The sequence below is a fragment of the Rhamphochromis longiceps genome, linkage group LG6 (genome assembly GCF_057381845.1).
Source record: "Rhamphochromis longiceps isolate RC_006_pf linkage group LG6, R_longiceps_female_GT1.1, whole genome shotgun sequence".
Classification (NCBI taxonomy): domain Eukaryota; kingdom Metazoa; phylum Chordata; class Actinopteri; order Cichliformes; family Cichlidae; genus Rhamphochromis; species Rhamphochromis longiceps.
Window position 1 is genome coordinate 6,965,967 of NC_140562.1, and position 23,886 is coordinate 6,989,852.

At 40.5% G+C, this 23,886-nt stretch overlaps 2 protein-coding genes and 1 pseudogene across 2 annotated transcripts; 1 reads left to right on the forward strand and 2 right to left on the reverse strand.

The window, feature by feature from the left end:
• Positions 1-905: 905 nt before the first annotated feature.
• LOC146667388 (uncharacterized) lies at positions 906-4,048 on the reverse strand. The gene is made up of 5 exons (XM_085408455.1): positions 3,909-4,048; positions 2,448-2,939; positions 2,244-2,311; positions 1,691-1,734; positions 906-958 (listed from the first exon to the last, which is right to left on the reverse strand). The coding sequence occupies exons 1-5, from the start codon at positions 3,943-3,945 to the stop codon at positions 907-909; spliced, it is 693 nt and encodes a 230-aa protein (XP_085264581.1). The 5' UTR covers positions 3,946-4,048; the 3' UTR covers position 906.
• Positions 4,049-8,607: 4,559 nt separating this feature from the next.
• LOC146667389 (histone H4-like) lies at positions 8,608-8,907 on the forward strand (the record flags this gene model as incomplete). Its single annotated transcript, XM_085408456.1, has 1 exon — positions 8,608-8,907. A coding segment is annotated over one exon (300 nt), but the record flags the coding sequence as incomplete, so codon positions are not given.
• Positions 8,908-11,639: 2,732 nt separating this feature from the next.
• On the reverse strand, positions 11,640-12,346 carry LOC146667390 (SAP30-binding protein pseudogene; annotated as a pseudogene).
• Positions 12,347-23,886: the final 11,540 nt, after the last annotated feature.

Consider the following 23,886-nt stretch of genomic DNA (forward strand, 5'->3'; position numbering starts at 1 on the left):
CTGGAAGTTGCTGCGCTACCGTAGTCCTGGTCCGGATGGAAAAATGGCACCGTTTCATAAAACGAAAGCACCAAGACGGACCTCCTCGGAAATGTTCAATTTTCATTTCTTCTGCTAGCGAAACTGCTTTTAGTCGAATGGTGACCGTCGAAACGCTTCTCCCGCTCGTTCTTTGCTCGATGATCCACCGCTCGAGTCTTTCCTCCAACTCGGGCCACCTCGCCTTATGTCCGCGGAAACTCAGCTGCGTCTTCTTGACCTGTCGGAGCTTGTTTTCCAGCTTCCTCCACTTGCGAACCATCGATTCATTAATCTTAAATTCTCTCGCCGCTGCTCGATTTCCATGTTCCTCCGCGTAGCTGATGGCCTTCAGTTTAAACTGTGCTTCATAAGCGTGTCTCTTTGCCATTTTCAGGGTTGTTAAAACAACGATGTTCCACATAATCGCACATACCTGACCTTTTATACAGGTATGTGCGATTGTCCGGTATATACGATCAACGCCCACACTTCACCCTTTAGCGTTCTCATGGTGTTCTCTACTACGTCCTCCTTACAACACACAGGGCGCACTGCACTATAGGGCGCGCCGCACTTTTTAAAGAAAATCTAAGGCTTTTATGTGCGCCTTATAGTTGCAAAAATACGGTAATAAGCAAGTCACTTCTATATTTATGAGCATGTAGACAATAATGTTGGCTGATATGTAAAACTATGAGATGTCGAGTGCAGGGAAGATATTATTGATCGATCAGATTCATGAATGTGTTAGGTACTTAAGCCACAATTAGAGAGTGAAACAGAGACTGACACTGGTTGAAATGTATAGTAAATATTTTATTTTGAACTTTTATGCTGAACTACAAGCTGTGAACTGTGCGATCTCTGTGACCTGTGGTGCCTGGTTTACTGTGTGTAAAACTGCGCAGGTTCCCATGTGTCATCCCACACTTTGCCACTGTCAGGAGAAAAACATAACAAACAACAACCACAACCACACACAAAATAGGACAATTTAGGTTGTGACATATGACAATTTTTTAGGATGAAATATCTTCTATATTCATGTCACGCTTTATACACCTTCATTGTAATATAAATTAATCAAATCAAGTCAGAGAGTAATAATATATGTAGTAGATGTCAAGCAGGACCACAGCAGCAGCCACGATCCTTCAGAACCTGCTGGATGAGAGAGCACAGAAACTCCAGGGAAGAAGTTTAGTTAGTAACATGCATGAACTGCATTACTGAGACATGTGTGTTTACAGATGGTGGTGAGGGAGAGGGGGAGAGTTTTCAGTAAAAGGAGACGTGACTGCATCTTCAACCAATACTGAGCCTGCATAACCCTGAAAGAGACCGAGAGAGAGGGGGGGGGGACACTAACCTCCAGCAGTCTGGTCCTATTACAGCATAACTAAGGGCTGAGCTGAACCAGCCCTAACTATAAGCTCTATAAAGAAGTAAAGTCTTATGCCTACTTTTAAAAGTGTTGACCATGTCCACCTCCAAAACTCATAATGGACTTTGGAGGTGGACAGCTATCAAGCTCCTCACAGAAGAGCAGCTTGACAGCTAAAAGCTCCCAGTTTACTTTAGTCCAAATACATGAATTCAAATTGAGGTGATAACTATTTATCAACAATATGAATGTCTGTTCCCGTCCAACAAAGTTGTTACTACATACCATGTTGAGCAAGGCTTCCACTTGACTTTAACTTCTTCTTTTTCCTGAAAAACATGATATAAACAAACAATTAATTAAGAAAGACATGCAAGTTGCATACAAAAAGGAGCTTATAAACATTTGTGTACTATTGAATGGCTCAATATATTATACAATTAGTTTACAAAAACATAAGAACCACTACAATGCTTGTACTACCAGCATCGAGTGCATGTCAGCAAAGCAACACTGCTTACATTGTGGCTCACAAGCAAAACTAACTGAAGCAGATGTTACTGAATGGGAAAAGCACCTCCACATCAATCACTCCTTCTGAGCATGATGTCAGGAGGACTATAAAGAACGTAAACATCAGGAAGGCAGCACGACCAGGTCGTATCAGGTGGTCTGTTCTTATTTAATGTCCTATTTGGAGTGAAATCCTGACTCAGTGGCTGAATTAGTGTAGATTCATCAAATACAAAAGCTTATGGATATTCAGTCAGGCACAGTTCAAATCTGGGAAGTCCAAAGACGCAAACAAATCTGCACAACAGCAGGCTAAATTACTTACATTTACAACTCTCCTGTCTACTATCTCTTCATATTTGAAAATCTTCTGTGTACGGTGTTTTTGGCATTGTGAAAAATAACAAATGAAATATTTACATGAGTTCTGTAAAACTGGAAAAAATGCAAAAATTAAGAAAAAGAAATCTTAACAAACTTAACGAACCTGTCATGTGTTTCGTACATTTACAGTACCATAACATCTAACCTTTCCTTGTCCTTTTTTTGTTTGGGACATCCGAGGTGTACACCGTAGAAATTGAGGGAGATGCAGGATGTGGAGATGGAGAGGAGGACGCGGGAGAAAGCAGAGATGAAGAGGAGGATGCAGGAGGAAGCAGAGATGAAGAGGAGGATGCAGGAGGAAGCAGAGATGAAGAGGAGGAAGCAGGAGGAAGCAGAGATGAAGAGGAGGATGCAGGAGGAAGCAGAGATGAAGAGGAGGATGCAGGAGGAAGCAGAGATGAAGAGGAGGAAGCAGGAGGAAGCAGAGATGAAGAGGAGGATGCAGGAGGAAGCAGAGATGGAGAGGAGGATGCAGGAGGCTGACAGAGGGAAGATGTTGGTACAGGCTCTAAATGAAGAATAAATTCCTCGTTTAGAGCCTCTGGGTCTGGGACTGGTCCAGCATCCACACTGTCAGCAGAGGATGGTCCAGCTGCTGGTGTAGAATTTTTAGCAGGAGGTGAAGCTTGTAATTCTGAAAAATTTTAAATATTAAACATTCATTAACATGGGTTGAAAAAATGTACAGTACACATAAACACATAATAAGTAGTGATTTGCATGTTTTCAGTTAAGTTTTTACTAAAGATACAACTGGTAAATATTGGCATCAAATAAGTCATCTCACACCCTCACTGACCCAAATCATTCAGTACAAGTGCCCTCGGGGGTAGTGTGACATCTGTAGTGCTTTTCTACATTGTACATTAATAAATTAATGAGTGTGACTATAAATCCAGATAGCTAATGACTTTTTTCCTCTGATGACACTACTTTCCTGACTTTGTAATGAATAACATTTGACACTTCAAGCTAGTACTGTGACTTAGGAGTTTTGTACAGCGGTGATGCTAACTACCTCAGGGAGGTAATCAGGTAACCTCTTAAGAAGTATATAAGTTATTTAAGAATCTTGGTGTTCATATTGGTAACATTATATAACATTTGTTATACTAGAAAGTCTCGAAGAGAATTATCAGGTCTGGTTTTCGTGAAGATTTTTAAAATTACATTTGTATATACATGAGTGTGAAAGACCATACTATACACACACACGCATACAAAATTGTTCAGGTGGATAACACCAGAGGTTCAGTATGGCTAGCTTTGGTGATGTGACCGACACATGGGGAGGTAATAAGGCAGATATAACACTATTTTCATGTTAGCAACAGGACATGTAGGGCAGCTGTCACCTCACAGCAAGAAGGTTACTGGTCTGAAACTTGGCTGAATAATAGAATAGAACAGAATAGAGTAGAGTAGAATAGAATAGCTGGTGACTGTTAACTATCCTCATCCTCACCATCTTGTTTGTCTCTATGTACCCCGTGATGATCTGCCTTCTTATCTAGGGTGTACCATGAGTATCACCCAAAGACAGCTAGGATAGGCTACCTGATAAGGACACCTGGTTACAGATAATGGACAAAGTATATCTTACTTCTCAGAAGGTGTTCATAAAGCTTCCTCATCTTCATGAGGATGTCACGTGCAGCACCTTCCGCTGGTTCGATCTGAGTGATCACGTCCCCTACTATACGGCCCTTACGGTCAAACTGTCCAAGAAACAGAATTGGCTGGTAGCCCAGGGCGTGTAGTTTTGAAATCTGCAAGAACAACAAAGAAAAACATGCAGCCAGTCTTTCATGTAAGCAAATTGATGTATAACAAACCTTTAAGTTTCACATCTTTGTTGTTTTATTGTTGTCGATAGTTAAAAAGTATTTATGGTGACCAAACCTGTAAATGTATGATAAAGTCCATCTTGAAATGTTTTGTCTCTCAGTTAATAGCCGATTAAATTAAAAATCAGAATTAGCTTAAATAAAAATAGTTTTTAACAAGTTTTTTCTAGTTGGATGTCTTTAGTGTGATGATGTTATTCTGATGTGAATAACTTTTTTATTTATGCTCTTTTATAAATTAATATGTTATGTGTATATACATGTCTTGTTAGTTTCTTACTTCATGATATACAAGAAAACATTGACAACTGTGATTAATAAAGAATTGTCTAGCAGACCAACCACTTATTAGATCAGAACTTTTAAACTTACTGACAACTGGGCTGAATTAACCACCCTGCTCGCATTTCTGTTTTTTTTAACAGAGGCAGCCCAGTTACTGTTTTTAAACTGTTCTTGTTTTTTTTCAATCCCTCCTTTAGGTTCAGGCTGCCCAGGCATCCACTGCATGTCTTCCTGTTGCAGGTGTTTGGAGCCTGACAGGAAGGGCATGGTTTGGTTTTTGGCTTTGTCATTTCTGAAAATGAAAATGGAACATGTAGGGATTATTTCAGGTCTGTTTTGGTGAAATGATTACAAAAATAATTTATGACCAAAGAAATAACTTATATTACCAGGTGTAACAACCCTTTTGGGTTATAGCACCACTAGGGGGGGTTGCCCTACTATTGTAGTAGCTATGGGAGTCTCCTAGGGGGTGTGTGAGTTGTTAGCGGCAGCCATTACATGCTGCTCGTGTTCTGTTCTCAGGATAGACCTCACCGTTGTAACGGCCTGGCACCGGCGACTACCGATCCCCGCACATGTATGTACGGACAGTGTAGAGCCGTGGAGACCTGGCTTGTATGGTCTTATGTTGCTGACAAGGAATAAAGGTCTGTTGTTTAATTTAACTGACTGGCTCCGTGTTATCCGGCTAACCTCCACACCACATGCCCGCTGGACCGGCTAGCCGCTCCTTCCTCGCCAGACTGCTGTTACAAAGTGGCGCCCGAACATTGTTCTCTGGATCTTCATCGTCATCCGGACCGACAGACGGTGGGCTCGGATGTTTTTCCCGTGTTTTTCAACGATCGACACTTCGGCTGAGGTGGCGTGTTTTTTTTCTCTTCGTCTGGCTGTATTTGCCGGGCCAATAGAACCCCGTGAAGGAGCCGACTCCCCACGATTTCAGCGATATTTGCAGGCACGGAAGAGCGCCGACCCATCGCTTGAGACGTTCGCCTGTCGAGGGAGAGTACTCCGTGAGTAACTGTACGGTCCGTCGGACCGCCAACTCAGTGCTGTTGGACCGTTACGACATCGGCGGCGCTAAAGCTAAGGCTAATGCTGCAGTGACTTTGACTCAGTGTTTATTCAGAAGGACGTGTTGTTTTGTGTCAAGCATTGAAGCATCAGAGTGTGCATGGACGCTCTCGGTCTGACTGATATATGCGCTTAGGTACTGTGTGTGAACGCTCTTTTCACTTCGCCATAACTTTTGTGGGAGCGAGTTGTTACACACTTTTAAAATGGCGTCCCACGCAGACACGAGGAGTGAGGAAGATGGCTGCGACCCGGATGCTGAGGCGCCTGGCCTGACAAAGTACATCATCCCTCACTCTACACCTCTTTACCTCAACCTTGAAGTGGTAAACTTGAAAGGGGAGGTCAAGAAGCGACGAGTTTGCTTACAGGCTTCGCTGGAGCGGCAGAAGAGCCTGCTGAAGTGTTTGGATCAGGGAGCTACGGGGGAGCCGGGAGAGCGGCCATCTCCCCAACGAACCCCGCCGGTGCCCCGTAATGACCGCTGGTTGGACGGGTACCAGGTGGACTAACTGTTATCATACGGACAATCTTGAGGTTGACTAAGGGTTGGTTTCATGCAAGATGTATGTGATGTAATTATTCTGTTCGCAAGGGATGATTACTTGTTCTGTTCCACTGAACCCTCGTAGAGCCGTGGAGACCTGGCTTGTATGGTCTTATGTTGCTGACAAGGAATAAAGGTCTGTTGTTTAATTTAACTGACTGGCTCCGTGTTATCCGGCTAACCTCCACACCACATGCCCGCTGGACCGGCTAGCCGCTCCTTCCTCGCCAGACTGCTGTTACACAGGCAGTATTACACCATATTTAGAAAAAAAATCAATTACGAGATTTAAGTCGTTAATATTGAGTTAATTACGTGAATAGGGTTAAAAAAAACTGAATTGATTACAGAAAAGATACATTGCTAAAATAGAGCAGTACTAACATTAGCTGGGTGGCCAAGCAAGTGTCTTACACATGAGAATACATCACAAAAAAAATTAAATAAACTTTTGCAAAAGTAGTTCTCTTGGTAGACAGACTGCTCTGTGAAAACATTTCAAGTTTAATATCAGTTTAATATCACTGAAATTAATATTTCAGTGAACATGCAAATTACCCACAGTTTATCACAACTTACCTAGCTAGGATCTGCCTCGTGTCCAGTCGAAAACTTTGCTGCAGGACCGTGAGTTGAAAGATACATTTACTACGACTCCCAAGATGCATTGCAGTAAAAACCATCCAATCGCCTTGCTTAAGATCTGTTGACGTGTCGCTAAAGGCGCGCTGTAGATAAATATTGCAATTTGTAAAAAATAAAATACTAAAATTTGCAATTTTTAATTACATAATTAAACACTGGGCCAGTTTAATTTCGTATTATCGCTGGTTATTATTTTAGAGTAAATAAAGGAATAACGGGTAGCACCAAGCTGTTGTTATCTTCATTTCCATAGCGACGGCGGTTGAGGATTATGGGTAGTGTGCAGTTACGGGATTAGTGCGTCTGCGTAAATTGGTCTGATTGGTTGGAGCCGAGCGCATCCAAAACTAACAGGAGTGGTGAATGAATCTATAAATGTGTTTTACGTGTGAAATGAAAATAATAAACCTAACAAAGGATTATGTACGTTAAATCTGCGCACTTTCAGATCGTGAATCAGTTTGGAAAACACTGTGTGATGGCCACAACATGAAGCGATTTTATTGTTGAATTATCAGTGATACTTTCACGTGTTTTTGTTGAGAAATGTTAACGATGTCATTAAAAGAAAGCATTAAATTAGGGAGAAAAACCCGTTCGCGGAGAGGGTCCCCGGTTCTCCAGTTAGATTGTGCTTCACGGCGTCATGTTTCGCTGTGACGGGGTTATTATTGGAGTAAATGGATGGCTGGAGCCTCTGCTCGAAGCGTCTCTGATCGCCGCGAGCGGGTTCATATTGGAATGAATTGACAACCCACAGCGTCACATAAAAACGTGGAAGGGTACCTTAGGCGTCAGCATGAGAAGTTAAGGGACGTGACAAATCGTCATTATTTTAGCGTCGGGAGTGAGAACGGGTTGATCCAATATACCTTATTATAAGCTCCTGTTTGGCGACACTGGAAAGACTTGAACATTAACTGGACACAAGTATGCACTAAACAAGTATACAATATAATTAATAGTAAAAATAATGAAGGACAGATAAAATATAAGGGCGTGGGCGTAGAAGAATACCCGTTAGTAGTTAAAAATATCTATGACAAATTAATCTCTGAAAATATGAGAGATACAGTTTGGTTGATTTCTGTTGGACATCTCCCCGTTAGAGCGGTGGTTCAGTGGAGCTGTTATGTTACCACCAAAGAATGTCCTATGTCACGATGTGTCGAAGATGAAACCCTTGAACATTTACTATTATCCTGTGATAGAACAGTAGAGATCAGACAACAGATGACTAAAATGGGGTTTGAAATTGATAACAACATACAAGCTATAAAATATGGTCTGTTTAAAGAAAAAAATGTACGACAGTAAAAGACGCCTCTTTTGGCTTATCGTGTGTGTCATTAACACCCACATTTGGAAAACCAGAGCCAAGGTGGTCATTGAGCAAAAAATGATAGATAGTGTTGCTGTGTGCAAAAATATCCTTACAGACCTGAGAAGGAGGAAGACTTTAGAACAAAAGAAGAATAGCCCTTTACCTTGGGATCTTTTGAAGATATAATCAATGTTAACATGTTTGAGTATTTTTTTTTTTTTTTTGGGGGGGGGTTGTAATTTAACTTTTGTATTAATGTATCTATTGTAAATTATTCTGAGTATTGCCAAATATTTTGATGCAAAGTTTTTATGTGTTGTTGCTTGTTATTTTGTCATGAATGTTGAAAATAAAGGCTTAAAAAGAAAAAAGCAAGGGAGGCAAAAACATTGTAACGGAGCTGAGAAGAAGAAAAACGAGAGATATGAAATTAGGAAATGACTTGCCGTGGGAGCTTTTATTATTGTAATATGTAAAATGTGAATAATTTTGTGCATGGTGCTTGTATTATGTGTATTTGTAATTGTGAATTTTGATATTTAAATAAAGTGATTTTTTTTAAAAAAACAAAAAAAGAAAGGGAGGTAAAGGACTCGGCAAAGGAGGCGCAAAGCGTCACCGTAAGGTGCTTCGTGATAACATCCAGGGCATCACTAAGCCAGCTATCCGCCGCCTGGCTCGCCGTGGTGGTGTGAAGCGTATTTCTGGTCTGATCTACGAGGAGACCCGTGGCGTGTTGAAGGTGTTTCTGGAGAACGTCATCCGCGACGCCGTCACCTACACCGAGCACGGCAAGAGAAAGACCGTCACCGCCATGGATGTGGTGTACGCTCTCAAGAGACAGGGCCGCACTCTGTACGGCTTTGGTGGTTAAGCTTACTGCACTGATCGATCAACAACAACAACGGCAACAACAACAAAGGTCCTTTTCAGGGCCACCCATCTCTTCTGTAGAGCTGATCCTATCTCTTTTGTTTGTGTCTAGTCAAGTTCTATCAAACTTCTTTTCATATAAATGGTCAATCTGACTTGGAACCTGTATTGGAAAAGCTTTTGATGTGTGATACAGTTCTGCAGTAGTTGCGGTCGGTGGGGTTTTTTGTTTTGTTTTGTTTTGATTTTATATATTAAAGTGGGCCATATACTGACCGTAGTGTTGAGGCAGACATGACACTGTAAAAAGTATAAAAAAAAAAAGTATAAAAAAAGAAACGAAGAAGATGAACATCAGATAGATGAGTTGAAAAAAGAAATAGAATTGATAAATAATGAATTATTATTTAATATGCAGATAACAGCAGGGTGTGATGAAAACGGAAACACTGACTTTGCGATTGTCTCTGGTCAGAGGAGACGTGGTAGCAACTTTATCCCCTCTATTGGGGATGGAAATGGAAAATTAACCGCCAATGAGAGTGAGAAAAGATACGTTGTCAGAGAACAATGCTTTTCCATGTTTTCTGCATTACCCTCAGACAGCAATGCTTTACGATCATTGTTAAGTGTTATTGAACCTCTTGAACCTTCTGTTTTTGATTCACTCCTTGGGGTGATAAGAAAAGAAGAGGTTTTAGCTGCTATTGAGCAACTGAATAACAATAAAACTCCAGGTTTAGATGGTCTCCCAGCTGAGTTTTACAAGTTGGGTATAGCGGAAGTAAATGAACTTTTAACCTCAGCTTTGAATTCAGGGCTTGAAAAAGGAGTATTATGCGAGTCTTTCTATTTTGGCCTGATGTGTTTATTATATAAAAAAGGTGATAAAAGTGATATAAATAATTATAGACAATTAACAATAATGAATGTTGATTATAAAATATTAGCTAAAATAATAATGAATAGATTAGAAGATATATTAGATAAAATTATTGTGAAGGAACAGACATGTGCTATAAAAGGTCGCCAGATGTGGGATAATCTGTGCACCCTAAGAGAGGTAATATACTCCAGAAGAGACTCTGACTTTTTTATTCTTGGCTTAGATCAAAAGAAAGCATTTGATTATCTTTCTCATTCGTATATATGGGCGGTTATGAAAGCCTATGGGATGCCGGACGGTTTCATCGCCATGGTAAAATTGTTATATAAAAAATCCATCATACAAGTCAAGGTAAATGGAAGTTTGACCGAACAATTCCATGCTTCCTGTGGAGTGAAACAGGGATGCCCACTAAGCGCTGCTTTGTATGTTTTAGCCATCAATCCCTTATTGAAACTAATTAATAAAGACACTAATATTAAAGGTTACTGTTTTAATGATGGCTATAGAGTGACAGCTATGGCTTATGCCGACGATGTTACAGTTATTATTAGGAACCAGGATGAGTTGGACAGGTTATTTTTTCACCTCAAACAATATGAATTGGCATCAGGGGCAAAATTAAACCCAGAAAAAACAGAAGGCGTGTGGTTTGGTTCCTCACTACAAAAGCCCAAAATAAACATACAAGTAAATAACGAAATGAAAGTCTTGGGGATTTGGATCAACAAAGGGGACCCCTGTTTGTTAAACTGGTCTAAAAAGGAATGCAAAATTAAAGAAGTAGCTAAATGGGAAAATAAAAATACTAACTATAAAGCGCGAGTTAATATAGTCAAAACCCATATAGTATCTAAACTTCTCTTCCTTGCCACGGTTTTTCCTCCTCCTCACAAATCACTTTTTGTCAGGGTCCTGGGTCTGAGCGACCCAGGATCCCTGAGCAGTTATGAATTATATTATTATTATTATTATCATCATATGTATTTTGGTGTTGCTGCTGCTCTTCTCCATGCTTGTAGGTGTGTGTGTGTGTAAACTTTGTCCATAACCTCCCTCCTGAGCCTCTCCTCAGAGACCGCTGGGTCCATGCGTGGCGGGATCATTCTGTCACGGTTCGGCATGGCAAACCGTGGGAGGTGTGGGGAAGGAGGACCCAGGCGCGGTGCTTTATGTACAAACAGTGCGTTTATTTACAGTGTATGGTACAAACAACAATAAATCCCCGTGCTTTCCCTGACTCCCGTGTCGTGTCTCTCCGTGAATAGTCCGTGTCTCAGCACCCCTCGTGCTGGCTGCTGTCTAGCGCTCCACACTTCTCCTGGGCAGGGCTGTGCAGAGAGGTTTAAAGGGGCGGGTGCTCAAAGTTAAAAAGGGGCACATTGAACCAGGCTGAATAACAACAACACACATTCATCAAGAATCTAATACGGGCAACAAGGCAAAGCAAACGTAGCCGATGCTTTACCTGATGGGTACAATGTTGCCGTTGAGGCGTTGCTGTGGATAGTGCTGGAGGGCAGGGCTGTGTTGATCTGAGACTGTAGACATTAAAAAGTCCATAGGAGAGATGGTAGCTGATTAAACAAGTGTCATGAGATGATAACAAAATGCAAAGATTGGTGGCAGCGCTTGGAACCATAAGGCAACAAAAAACTGTGAGAAATAATTTAGGCTCTGCCTGTGAATCACTCTTTGCTTCTCTTCTTCCTTCCCTCCCATCATGGATGGGATGGAATAAACTATTACAATAAACTATAATCTAATTATCCACACCTAACAACTCTTGCACTTAATCGAAAATAAAATGATGACAGAAAAATGTTATAGCACTGCCTTTAGTAGCCTCACACAGTCACAGAGACGACAGCGGGCAGCGTGGCTGTGGTTGTGATGAGGGTGGGCTGGGCCAGGGTCACAGGGAGTGCAGAGTCCAACTTACTTTTCCTCTTCTGGGCATCTGTGGATGTAGTTGTGGTGTTGCTGGTGGTGGAGGCTGCTGTGCTGTTGAGGGGTTGATGCCCTTCTTAGTCCCCGTGACAAACTCAATCTTGGTCCGTTCCTTCTTGGCTTTCTCCAGTTTGTCCATCTCCACCTTCTGAGCTTTGGCGAGAGCTTCATAGTAAGAGTCTTCCGACCAGGCATGAGGCTCGAACATATCTTTTGGGTAGTTGGTTCCCAGTTCATCTATGGCACAGAACTGAATGAGGTTCTCGTAAATACTTGGGTTTCTAAATTCCTTCTTTTGCTGGATATGGGCGTTTACGTCAAAATCTCCATGGAGCTTCCTCTCATACAGCTTATGAATCTTCTCCTGTAGATGGCTGGAGCAGCGTCCGGGGTGTTCGGGGGGGATCTTGATCTCGTCAGGTGACATGTTTCTCACCTTTTCTGAAAACAGAGCAACTAGCTCCTTGGGGTCCTTTTTTTCTGCTTCTGAGATCTCAAAGTCATCTGCGTCTCTCCCCTCGTCAGATTCGTCCACTTCATAGACCGCTAAAGACGGCAGCAGCGTACTCTTTTTACCGCTCGCCATTTCTGTGTAGTGTCGCATAAAACCTCCCTTTCTTTTTTTTTTTTTAAAAAATCACTTTATTTAAATATCAATATTCACAATTACAAATACACATAATACAAGCACCATGCACAAATTATTCACATCTTATTTTACATATTACAATAATAAAAGCTCCCACGGCAAATCATTTCCTAATTTCATATCTCTCGTTTTTCTTCTTCTCAGCTCAGTGACAATGTTTTTACATACGGTGAAACTACTTATCATTTTTTGTTCTATAACACCTTTAGCCCTTGTTTTCCATATGTGGACATTTATAATACACATCACCAGCCAAAACAATCTTCTTTTATTTTCACTCATCTTTTCTTTAAACAAACCATATCTTACTGATTTTATATTATTTTCAATATTAAAACCTAGTTTTTCCATCCTCCTTCTTATTTCAACCGTCCTGTAACACGATATCAATAGATGATCAAGAGTTTCGTCTTCATCACAATTCTCCATAGGGCATTTCTTAGTGGTAACGAAGCAACTCCACAGAACCACAGCTCTTACTGGGAGACGTCCGACAGAGATAAGCCACACTGTATCTCTCATGTTCTCGGATATTACTTTGTCATATATGTTTTTAACTATTTTCTGATTTTCTTCTTTTTCCACAGCCTTATATTGTATCATACCTTCATTTTTTTTTAGATTGATTTTATTATATATCTGTTTTGAATTTAATTGTAAAAGATTTAAATCATCCAATTTCCACTGATCCACAAGATCCCCAAACACAAGTTTAAAGTATGGCACTCCCGTTCGGGCTCTCCCTTTCATTTTTTTCCACAAAGATTCCTTCCCTTGGATCCAGTGGGTGCTTCGCTCAAATGCGCTATATACATTTTTTAGAAAAGGAATCATCAAATTAACGCTAAGATCTGGCGCTCCTAATCCTCCATTTTCTTTTCCTTTATACATTAATTTCCTCTGTGTTACTTCGCGGTTTGTCCCCCAAATCAATTTGGTACACAATTTACTTAATTTAATAACAGTTTTGTGAGGAGGGGGAAAGACAGTAGCCAGAAACAACATCTTTGAGACTACATGTGTTTTCACGATATTCACACGCGCTTTATAGTTTGTATTTTTATTGTCCCATTTAGCTACTTCGTTTTCTATTTCACTCTCTTTCTTTTTCCAATTCAAAAGACATGGATCATTTTTAGTAATCCAAATACCTAAAATCTTCATCTCCTTGTTAGTTTTTAAATCAATTACAGGTTCTTTTAAGTTTTGTCCAAACCAAACTCCTTCGGTCTTTTCCTGGTTTAGCTTAGCACCAGAAGCTTGTTCGTATTTTGTTAGCAAATCCTTAAGTATTGATAGCTCCTTTTGATCTTTAATAATTACAGAGACATCATCCGCATAAGCAAGGGCTGTCACCTTGTAGGTGTCATTTAGGATGTATCCAATAAAACGGCTATCACTATTGATTGTTTTAAGTAACGGATTTATTGCCAGAACATATAAGGCTGCGCTTAAAGGACATCCTTGTTTCACTCCACATTCGACATGGAAGGGTTCGGTCAGTCTTCCGTTTACTTTAATCTGGACAAGGGATTTTTTATATAATACTTTAATCATGGAGATGAAGGTTTCAGGCATATTATATGCTTTCATTACTTCCCACAAATAAGAGTGGGAGATGTAATCAAAAGCTTTCCTTTGGTCGAGACTTAAAATAAAAAATTCTGTGTCTTTTCTACTGTAAATTATTTCACGCAGAGTACATAAATTATCCCACATCAGACGACCTCTTATTGCACATGTTTGCTCTTTTTCTATAATTTTATCTAATACCTCTTCAAACCTATTCATAATTATTTTAGCAAATATTTTGTAATCAACATTCATTATTGTCAATTGTCTATAATTATTTATATTATCTCTTTCCCCTTTCTTATATAGCAAACACATTAATCCATTATAAAAGGAGTCACCCAAAGTTCCCTCATGCATGCCTTCATTAAAAACAGTGGCTAAAAATTTGGATATTTCATTCACAACTATTTTATAAAATTCGGACGGAAGCCCATCTAAACCAGGGGTTTTGTTTATGTTTAACTGACTGATCGCACATTCTACCTCCTCTTTAGTAATATTTCCTAAAAGTGAGGTATATTGGATGGAGTCCAGAGGCTCTATTTTACTTAACAAATATTTTACTGCACTTGTTTTTGTAGATAACGGAGAGAACATATGGGCACATAGCCTTCTGATAACTCGCCTTTTATCTACTTCTTTTACGAAGGAGTTTCCTCCCTCATCTCTTATAGAAGAAATGAACTCATTATTACGTTTCTTTTGGTTAGCACCAATCATATAATCTTTATTACCATTTATATCACCTCCCATTGATTTTTGTATGTTAAATAATATTTCATTATTTACTTTTTCAATACTAACTCTAAGTTCTTCAATCTGGTTCTCTTCATCCTCTTTTCTAAATTTTTTATTCTTCAACAATATGTATTGATTTACTTGTTCGTTATACTTTATATTTTTTGCATAATTTATTTCTCTACATTTAAATTTAAAAAAATTTCGCATCCGTTCTTTCAGTATCTCCCACAATTGTATATCAGATGTTGTGAGTTTTTTAAGTTGCAAAACTTTCAAAATTTCTACCTTTAATTCCAAAACTAGTGCCCCGTCACTTAGACAGCTCGTATTTAATTTCCAATAAGTGGAAGGGGGGTCAGTGCCACACAAAATCGTAGCTCTGACTACCTTATGATCAGAGAAATCAGTTACGAAATCATTATATCTTAAAGCTACAATCTCGGAAGATATATAAATCCTATCTATTCTAGTTTTAGAGGATGAGTCAAACCTTGTAAAATGAATTGTCTGAGGGTTTAAGATCCTATATAAATCCCTAAGAGATGCGTCATTACATATTTGTGTAAGTAATTTGCCTTCCCTGGACTCTTTGAAAATCGTACTAGCAATCCTATCATTTTCTTCCGTAACCATATTAAAATCCCCACATAGAACAGTATTAAACCCACATTCCAACAAATGTCTCATTTTCTTTAGTAATTGCATTTTCTTTGTTCTTTCTGGTGCGGTATACACATTAATTAACCGAAATTTTTGACCACCATAATGGCAATCAACAAGTAAAAGCCGTCCTGGTATTATATCTCTTTTCTTTATGATGTTCACATGAGTGTTTTTGAAGAAAAAGCCCACCCCGTCTGCACTATCTTCCCCTATTGAGACTACTGAGTGGCTTGGACCCCATAATTTAATCAGTTCTTCAATATCTTCCTTGGTTTTCAATCTTAATTCTTGTAGGCATAATATGTCATAGTCCAGTTTTTGCAGAAAAAGCACTTTCTTCTTCCTTAGTCTTTCTGATTGTAACCCTCTAACATTCCATGTTATTATTTTAAGAATGCTCATATTTATGTAGTAGGAGGGTTATTCAGTAGAGGGAGGGAACATTGTAGATTCAACATTACCTTGCGGAGGGCTGGATCGATCGTCTTTTCTCTTATCTCTGCCATAAGACGCCATCGAGACACTTCTTTTCCTTCCTCCTGTCGTTGTTTCATTGACCAATTCCTCCATCGCAGGATGCTGTTTGTTAAGAAAGATCCCTATTTGTGGATCCACATCATCTTGTCCTGCAGGATCATCTGTAGGAGAAATCTCCACAGGAGTCGAAATGGGTGATTCTTCACTATCACTTGCACTTAGATAGCTTTCAGATGAATTTTCTTCCTCGCTTTCTCTTCGCTCGTCATCGCTCTCACATTCCACATCAGAGGTTTGTGAGAAGGATTGGTCTCCCGGTTCCTCTCCACCTCCAACTGCCATTTCTTCGGGTTGTCTTGAAAGCGTCAAATCCTCTTTTATGTTGTTATTGTGTGTCTGCGGCTCCGTTACTCCCGGAAGATTTGTTGTGTTACGACTGCCTGGTTCTTGTCCTGAGGCAGCATCTGAGACAGCCAATGGATTTATCAAGGACACATTTCCATGTGCGGGCCTTTCCTGTAGCGGGGCTGGATTTGAAGCCACTGACAGCGCTGAGATGGTTGGAAAGTTCGTGCGAAAAGCACCCGTGGAGGGCTGCTGGGAAGCTTTAGTTATATTAGCAAAGGATTTGGGACATTTAAAGAAGGTGTGTCCCTTCAGTCCGCATAGAGAACACTCGCTGTCATTTTGGCATTCTTTAGCTTTATGACCCAACTCCCCGCATTTCCAGCACTTAAAGGTAGGACAGTCTCTTACTTGGTGGTCTAAAGCTTGGCAGACGAAACATCTGTTTGCCTGTCCAGGATATATGACACGCCCATTAAAAGGGCCCAACGAGATGGAGTTAGGGATGGAAACAATATGACCTGCTCCATCTCTCCGCATTCGTACTTTGAATTTTCTTACTCCGTACCATAAGCCGAATTTGTCAACCGGCTTCACAGGAGGTTGCAAGACTTCACAGTACCTTTGTAGATAGAGCTCAATGTCTTGGTCTGGAACTCTCCCTGTCCAAAATTTCACCACAATTGTTGTGACTTCTAGCTGGACTGGAGATTCTACAGACCATTCCTTCCACTTCGGGTGATTTAAGTTGGTATGATGAATTTCCAAGAACTGTCGTAAGGGGGCTTCTTGAAGGAAGCACAGCTCAAACTCTCTTCTATTGGGTAACGAAATGAAAGAATAGATGTCCTGGGGATTTACCCAAGAAGATTGGAAAAGGAGTTCCTCCGCCACATAATCGCGGGAGGGTGGATCGTTACTTCCACCATATTTCAACCTTACCCATAGGTTGCCAAATTTAGAGGCATAGGGCAAAGGCACATAAGGGGGCATGTTCAAGAACACAAGGGCTACAAGCAGAAGGGAAGGGATAAACTCAGGCGACAAAACCTCCCTTTCCTCTTCCACTCATTTTGGCTGTTCAGAAACAAATGTGAGACGGTGCTTGACGGACTCCTGAATTTACATCTGATTTGAGGACGTAAAAGAAAACAGGAGTGCTTGAAACTACGGCCATCTACTGGCCTTTGGCGGAAACGAGGAAAAAAAATATTATTTATTTTTTTTTAATGTGTGTGTGCGTGCGGAGTCTTGTCTGTGCCCCTCAACAATAATATTTAACTATTAATCACAGTTTTGCTAAATAAAAGGATCTGGCTTGCATCAGTCACATGATCACATTTAACCAATGATCGGAAATGACGTTCGCGCCGCCAGCGTTCCTCACCGCAGCCTAATCCACGGACTTCTCAAGAGCCGGCTTCAAACAAACAGAGGTGACTGATCTCGAAACGGTTTAATGTATTTAAAAATGGCTACAGCTACCGTCAGCATGCTTGCTAGGTAACGACTACACGTGGCTACTGCAGCATTAGCCATTTAATCCAACGATGATGGATTAAATCTATTACAAACGTTAAAGGACCTGTGTGCTGCAAAATACCCTCACATGGTGCGTAAAGCAGTTTTTGCGCTAAGAGTTCTGCTAGCTCTTTACAAACTGATGATGCTAACGTTAATTGCTAACGTTAACCGGAGCGCCAAGACTGAAAATAATTTGAATTGCGTTAGTTATGTGTTTATGTCACTGAGTTCTGCAAAAATCTCTTTCCTCTTTAGCTTGAAAATGAGTGATTCAGAGGATCCCGAGCTGGAGGAAGAGCTTCAGGCTGCTGACGAACTCCTTCAAGATATGCAGGTAACATTTTTAGTGGAAACAGTTGTTAAAGAGGGAACACGCTTGTCTAATATTTTGTACGGAGTAAACGTTATGTTATTTGAATTTTTTTTAAAGTTTATGTCAAATTAAGTTGGTTAACTTAAGATGTTTGATAATCTTTGCTTTAATCATAGACTGTATTTTAGGTGTTCCCTTTTTTCCTTGTTAATTGCGTAGAATGATGCACAGAGTGAACTTTAGCCAAGACCAGTGCGCTGGAAAAAACGTGACAGACAGGGAGATTTTATTCCTCAAAGACCATCAACCAGTCGATGTACTAGTTGCAAGCCATGTGGTCAGTGTTCACACAACCATTGATTTTATCTCACAACTTGTTTTCACCAAAGAATTTCAGTAAGTAAATATTCTTCAATTCCCCCCCCCCCCTGCTCTCTGGACTTCTCCTCCCCTTTTGCGAGTGTGGACGCTTCATCTCTTTGCTCCTTAAATGCTTTGCTTCTTTTATTGATTTTTATGCTGATTTTTTCCCTTTTTTCCGTATGAGCTTACCTGCGATAGCTTCTGGACACCTATAGATCATTAGGACTAAAGTGTTCTCAACAGAAACAGCAACATTTTTATAGTTACCTTATCCTCAGCGCTCCGTGTGTCTGTGGCCTAGACACAGCTGAAGCCTGATTACAGCATCTGGGCACCGCAATAGCCTGGAAAGGTGCTAACCGCTAGGCTAACTAGCAACAAGATGCCTTCCCTCTCCACAGATGACTACCACAGCCTCCTGCAGAAGATTGCAGTACTGGAGACAAAAATTCATCGCTTAGAAGTAAACGTGGAGGTAAATGGACTATGTGGAAATGAAACAACCTTGCCTTTGATTCAAAACAATGGCGATGAGCAAGCTAGTACACTGCTAAGGAGCACAGATAACATGACCAAGAAAGTAGACTCTGTGCATTATTATAAATCCTCAAGTGATAATCCCCCCTTGGACTGTCTTGGTGTAAAACCAAGACATAAATCATGTCTCCTGGAAGGGGGAGGACGTATCACGGGCAGAGCACAGCGAGCTGAAATCTCTGAAACCGACTGGCCTTCACTTCCTACGAGACAGAGAAGCTCTTCTACCCCTGTATACGAGAGGAAACAGGACTGGACAACCGCGAATAGGAAGGTTAACAACAAACCTCCAAAACAACTGAATGTGAAACTGCACAACAGATTTGCTCCACTATCAAAGGACCCTGGATCTATATCGGACAACCATCCATCTAAAAGCAGCGAAGTAAGGTCTGAAAATGAAAGTGAAAGGCCACAGGGAAAGCTAAAGGCTAGGCCTGAAACTCTGATTGTGGGTGACTCTGCCGTAAAGGATGTTAAATGTAATGGACACTATTGCTCCCATTAAGGTGAAGGTTATCTCTGGAAGGAAAAAGTCTCCATGGAGAAACTCCACACTGGTGAAAAATGAAAAAAGAGAGTGTAGGAAAGCTGAGCGCAGATGGAGAAAAACAAACCTCCAGGTTCATTATGACATCTATAAAGAGAAACTTCACAATTATAACTTACAACTGAGGAGTGCAAGGAGGTCCTACTTCTCTGACATCATCACTAAAAACAGCCATAATGCTCGGGTCTTATTTTCTACAGTTGACAGGCTAACAAACCCTCCTGTGTCAGTGGCAGCTGAACTTCATTCGACCATGGCCTGCAATGACTTTGCCAAATTCTTCACAGAAAAAATCCAAAAAATTAGACAAGCAATTGGTACATCAACAGCAGATCCAGGATATGTACTGTGTCCACCAAAAAACTGTTTAAACACCATGAAACAGTTTCACCCGATTAACAGCAAAGACCTGGAGGACATCTTAGGTCAACTGAACTCCTCCTCCTGCTGTTTAGATGTCCTGCCAACAAGTTTTTTCAAAAAGGTCTCAAAGACTTTAGAGTCAGACCTGTTACAGATCGTCAACTTTTCTTTATTATCAGGTGTGTTTCCAGAATCACTAAAAACTGCTGTAATAAAACCTATACTAAAAAAGGACAATCTTGACAAGACACAAATGAACAACTACAGGCCGATCTCAAATCTCCCATTTTTAAGTAAGATCATTGAAAAAGCAGTTTCTCAACAGCTCAGTTACTTCTTAAAACAGAATAATTGCTACGATGCCTTCCAGTCAGGTTTTAGACAGAACCACAGCACTGAAACCGCTCTGACCAAAGTGTTTAATGACATATGTCTGAATACAGACAGTGGAAAAATGTCAGTCTTAGTTTTACTGGATCTCAGTGCAGCATTTGACACAGTTGACCACAACATATTACTCAAACGACTGGAGAACTGAACATGTCTTTCAGGAACTGTACTAAACTGGTTCAAAACATACTTAGAAAACAGGAAATACTTTGTATCAATAGGTAACTTCACATCTGAGCAGACAAGTATCACATGTGGAGTTCCCCAAGGTTCCATCTTGGGACCCCTTCTGTTTAACATTTACATGCTCCCACTGGCACAGATTATAAAGAACAACAAAATAAACTATCATAGCTATGCAGATGACACACAAATATATATCACAATGTCACCAGGAGACCAAGGCCCTGTACAGGCTCTTGGTAAATGCATTGAGGAAATTAATGCCTGGTTGTGCCACAATTTTCTCCAGCTAAACAAAAACAAAACTGAGGTAATAGTCTTTGGCGCCAAAGAAAAACGATTACAGGTCACCAGAGAACTTCAATCTATACATCTAAAAACCACCAACCAAACGAGAAATTTGGGTGTAGTGATGGATGCAGACCTAAACTTAGAAAAACACATTAAGACAATAACAAAGTCAGCTTACTATCACCTCAAGAATATTTCAAGGATAAAAGATCTGATGTCTCAACAGGACCTGGAAAAACTAGTCCATGCATTCATCTTTAGTAGGCTTGACTACTGTAACAGCATCTTTACAGGTCTACCTAAAAAACCAGTCAGACAACTACAGCTCACTCAGAACTCTGCTGCTCGAGTCCTCACTAAGACCAAAAAAGTGGACCACATCAGTCCAGCTCTGAGGTCTTTACACTGGCTGCCTGTCCGTCAGAGGATAGACTTTAAAGTTCTGATGCTGGTCTATAAAGCTCTGAATGGTTTAGGACCAAAATACATCAGTGACCTCCTGACCCAGTATGAACCTTCCAGATCCCTCAGGTCATCTGGATCTGGTCTTTTATCAGTTCCCAGAGTCAGAACCAGACACGGAGAAGCTGCATTCAGCTTTTATGCTCCTTATATCTGGAACAAACTCCCAGAAAGCCTCAGATCAGCTGAAACACTCAGTTTATTTAAATCCAGGTTGAAGACTCACCTATTCTCAGCTGCATTTGAATAAAGCACCAAATCCACACTTTTAAGCTTAGATTTCAAAACTTACATTAACTACTGATTCTATCTACTGTTCTGATTTTATCTGTTTTGATTTTTGAGTCCAGTTTAATAGGCAAGAGTCAGTACTATCAATCCATATACCCAAGATTTTAATCTCCCTGCATAGGGAGATCGCCATTTCAGGTCTTTTGGTGGTCTGATGTCCAAGCCACACCCCTTCAGTTTTATCTTGATTCAGCTTGGCCCCTGATGCCAGTTTGTATTGGTGTAATGTCTCCATCACTATAGAGAGTTCATTTTGATTTCTAATTAACACCGTCACATCATCTGCATACGCCAAGGCTTTAATCTTATGGGTTTTGTCAAGGAGAGATCCTTTTTGTAAGATTTAACGGCGCGTTAAATCTTACAAAAACATGTTTTTTCGAGTCATTTTTTTTGCAACATTTAGTAAAATATTTGTAACTTTTTATATTTAAAACACAATTTTAAATGTTAAATCTAAATGTTAAGTCTAAATGTTATGGGAAACTAAATATTTAGCTAATATGCAAATTTATTGTACGGGTCAACAGAAATACCAAAATAAAAGCTTCAAGAAAACCTCCCACGCTAAAGCGTGCCGGCCGTGGTCAGGTTGTGTGTCTGCGCTCCTCTCACGGTCACTTTTGACTGCCATGAGCTGCTTCACCTATTCCCTACCAGCATGTCCAGCGATTTAGCTGAAAACATTGGAAGAGCTGTTTTGTCGGCCTTCCAACGATTCAGCGGTAGTGCACCCTCAGTAGCTGCAGTCTCCACCTCACAAACGCCGCAGCACTTGGTAAGTTTATTGTATAGCATTTTGGACGGGTTGATAGCAGTGTTAGCAAAATTAGCAAAGCTAAATTACTTAGCTAGTCCTCAATTATTTCATGTGGTAGGCAGCAGACAGAGATCGAACATCATACAACTTTATTTATTTATTTGGTAGGTAACAGTCGTTCTTGATGTAAATGTTTCCTTAGGAATCCAGCAATGCACCAAGTAGACCTGCTGTCTCCACTGGGATACCATACCGCTCAGTAGGCCTTCTTACACATATCATTTAGCTGACTGGTTTTTGTTTTTTCTTTGGTGTAATATGTCACCTTAAATTAAATCCTGTCAAAGTAATGATTCTGATTCTACATACATTTCATCTTCTTAGGGGTCCATCACTAGTTTTACGTCATATTTTATTACTGTTTATGCTGTGAAGTGTCTTTTGATTGCCTCTATTTATTTATTTGGTAGGTAGGTAACAGTCGTTCTTGATGTAAATGTTTCCTTAGGAATCCAGCAATGCACCCGGACCAAGTAGACCTGCCGGCTCCACTGGGATACCATACCGCTAGGGTTGCCAACCATCCCTTAAAAAACCGAATCATCCCGTATTTAGAAACAAAAGTACACGTCCCGTATTGAGCTAATAAGGGACGCACTTTGTCCCGTAATACAGTGAGAATCAAAAGTAATCTATAAATGTTAATGGAATTAACGCTTTGTTTGAAAACATAATTCCCAGCCCCTCTCCTGCTTTGTGACCAATGAGCTGACAGCACACTTATGACAATTCGAGTATGACATTTCAGATTACCGCTCATCTCATTGGTCGAGGAAAGGTCGCTTGCAGAGAAAATACCGGAAGACAACAGATGACCACAACAAGAAGCATGGCCAACAGGGAAACAAACGCTGCGGTGCAAGTCTCGGATGACAGTACACCTAAAGCTGGGCAGACACTGTGCGATTTTTTTTTTCAGTCACGTTATTCAGCTCCTGCTCAAATTGCACGATTGACTCACAGGGGTTAGAAGTTCATAGGTCACGATGCAGGGTCTCATACTATACCGCCCGATGCTCTGATGCGACCTGAGTGCTCACACTGTGCGTCCATAAAATGAAGGTTATAACAGAAATTATGTCGCTCGCTCGCTCTCTCTCTCTGTCTTTCACTCATACAGACACACCACCACCATCAACTTTGCTAAATTGCTAATGAAAAACATTGATCAGGCAGCTGTGATTAAGCAGCAATGTAAATCCAACTATTTTCACAGTTGTTGTGGTCGTGATAATTTTGTGATGCCACATCGAAAAGGCTCAGATGAGCTTTCCAAAGTTCTACAAGTTGTGCCTCCATCGCTTGTGTCCAGATCACACGCTGCACAGCCGTGCTGCTCCGTCTTTTTCACCGACGTTTACGTGGTTGCGCGTGAGCAGTAGTCGTGAGGTGTTAATCGTGTCTCGTTACCCCACGTATACTACAGGGAGTGCAGAATTATTAGGCAAGTTGTATTTTTGAGGGATAATTTTATTATTGAACAACAACCATGTTCTCAATGAACCCAAAAAACTCATTAAAATCAAAGCTGAATGTTTTTGGAAGTAGTTTTTAGTTTGCTTTTAGTTTTAGCTCTTTTAGGGGGATATCTGTGTGTGCAGGTGACT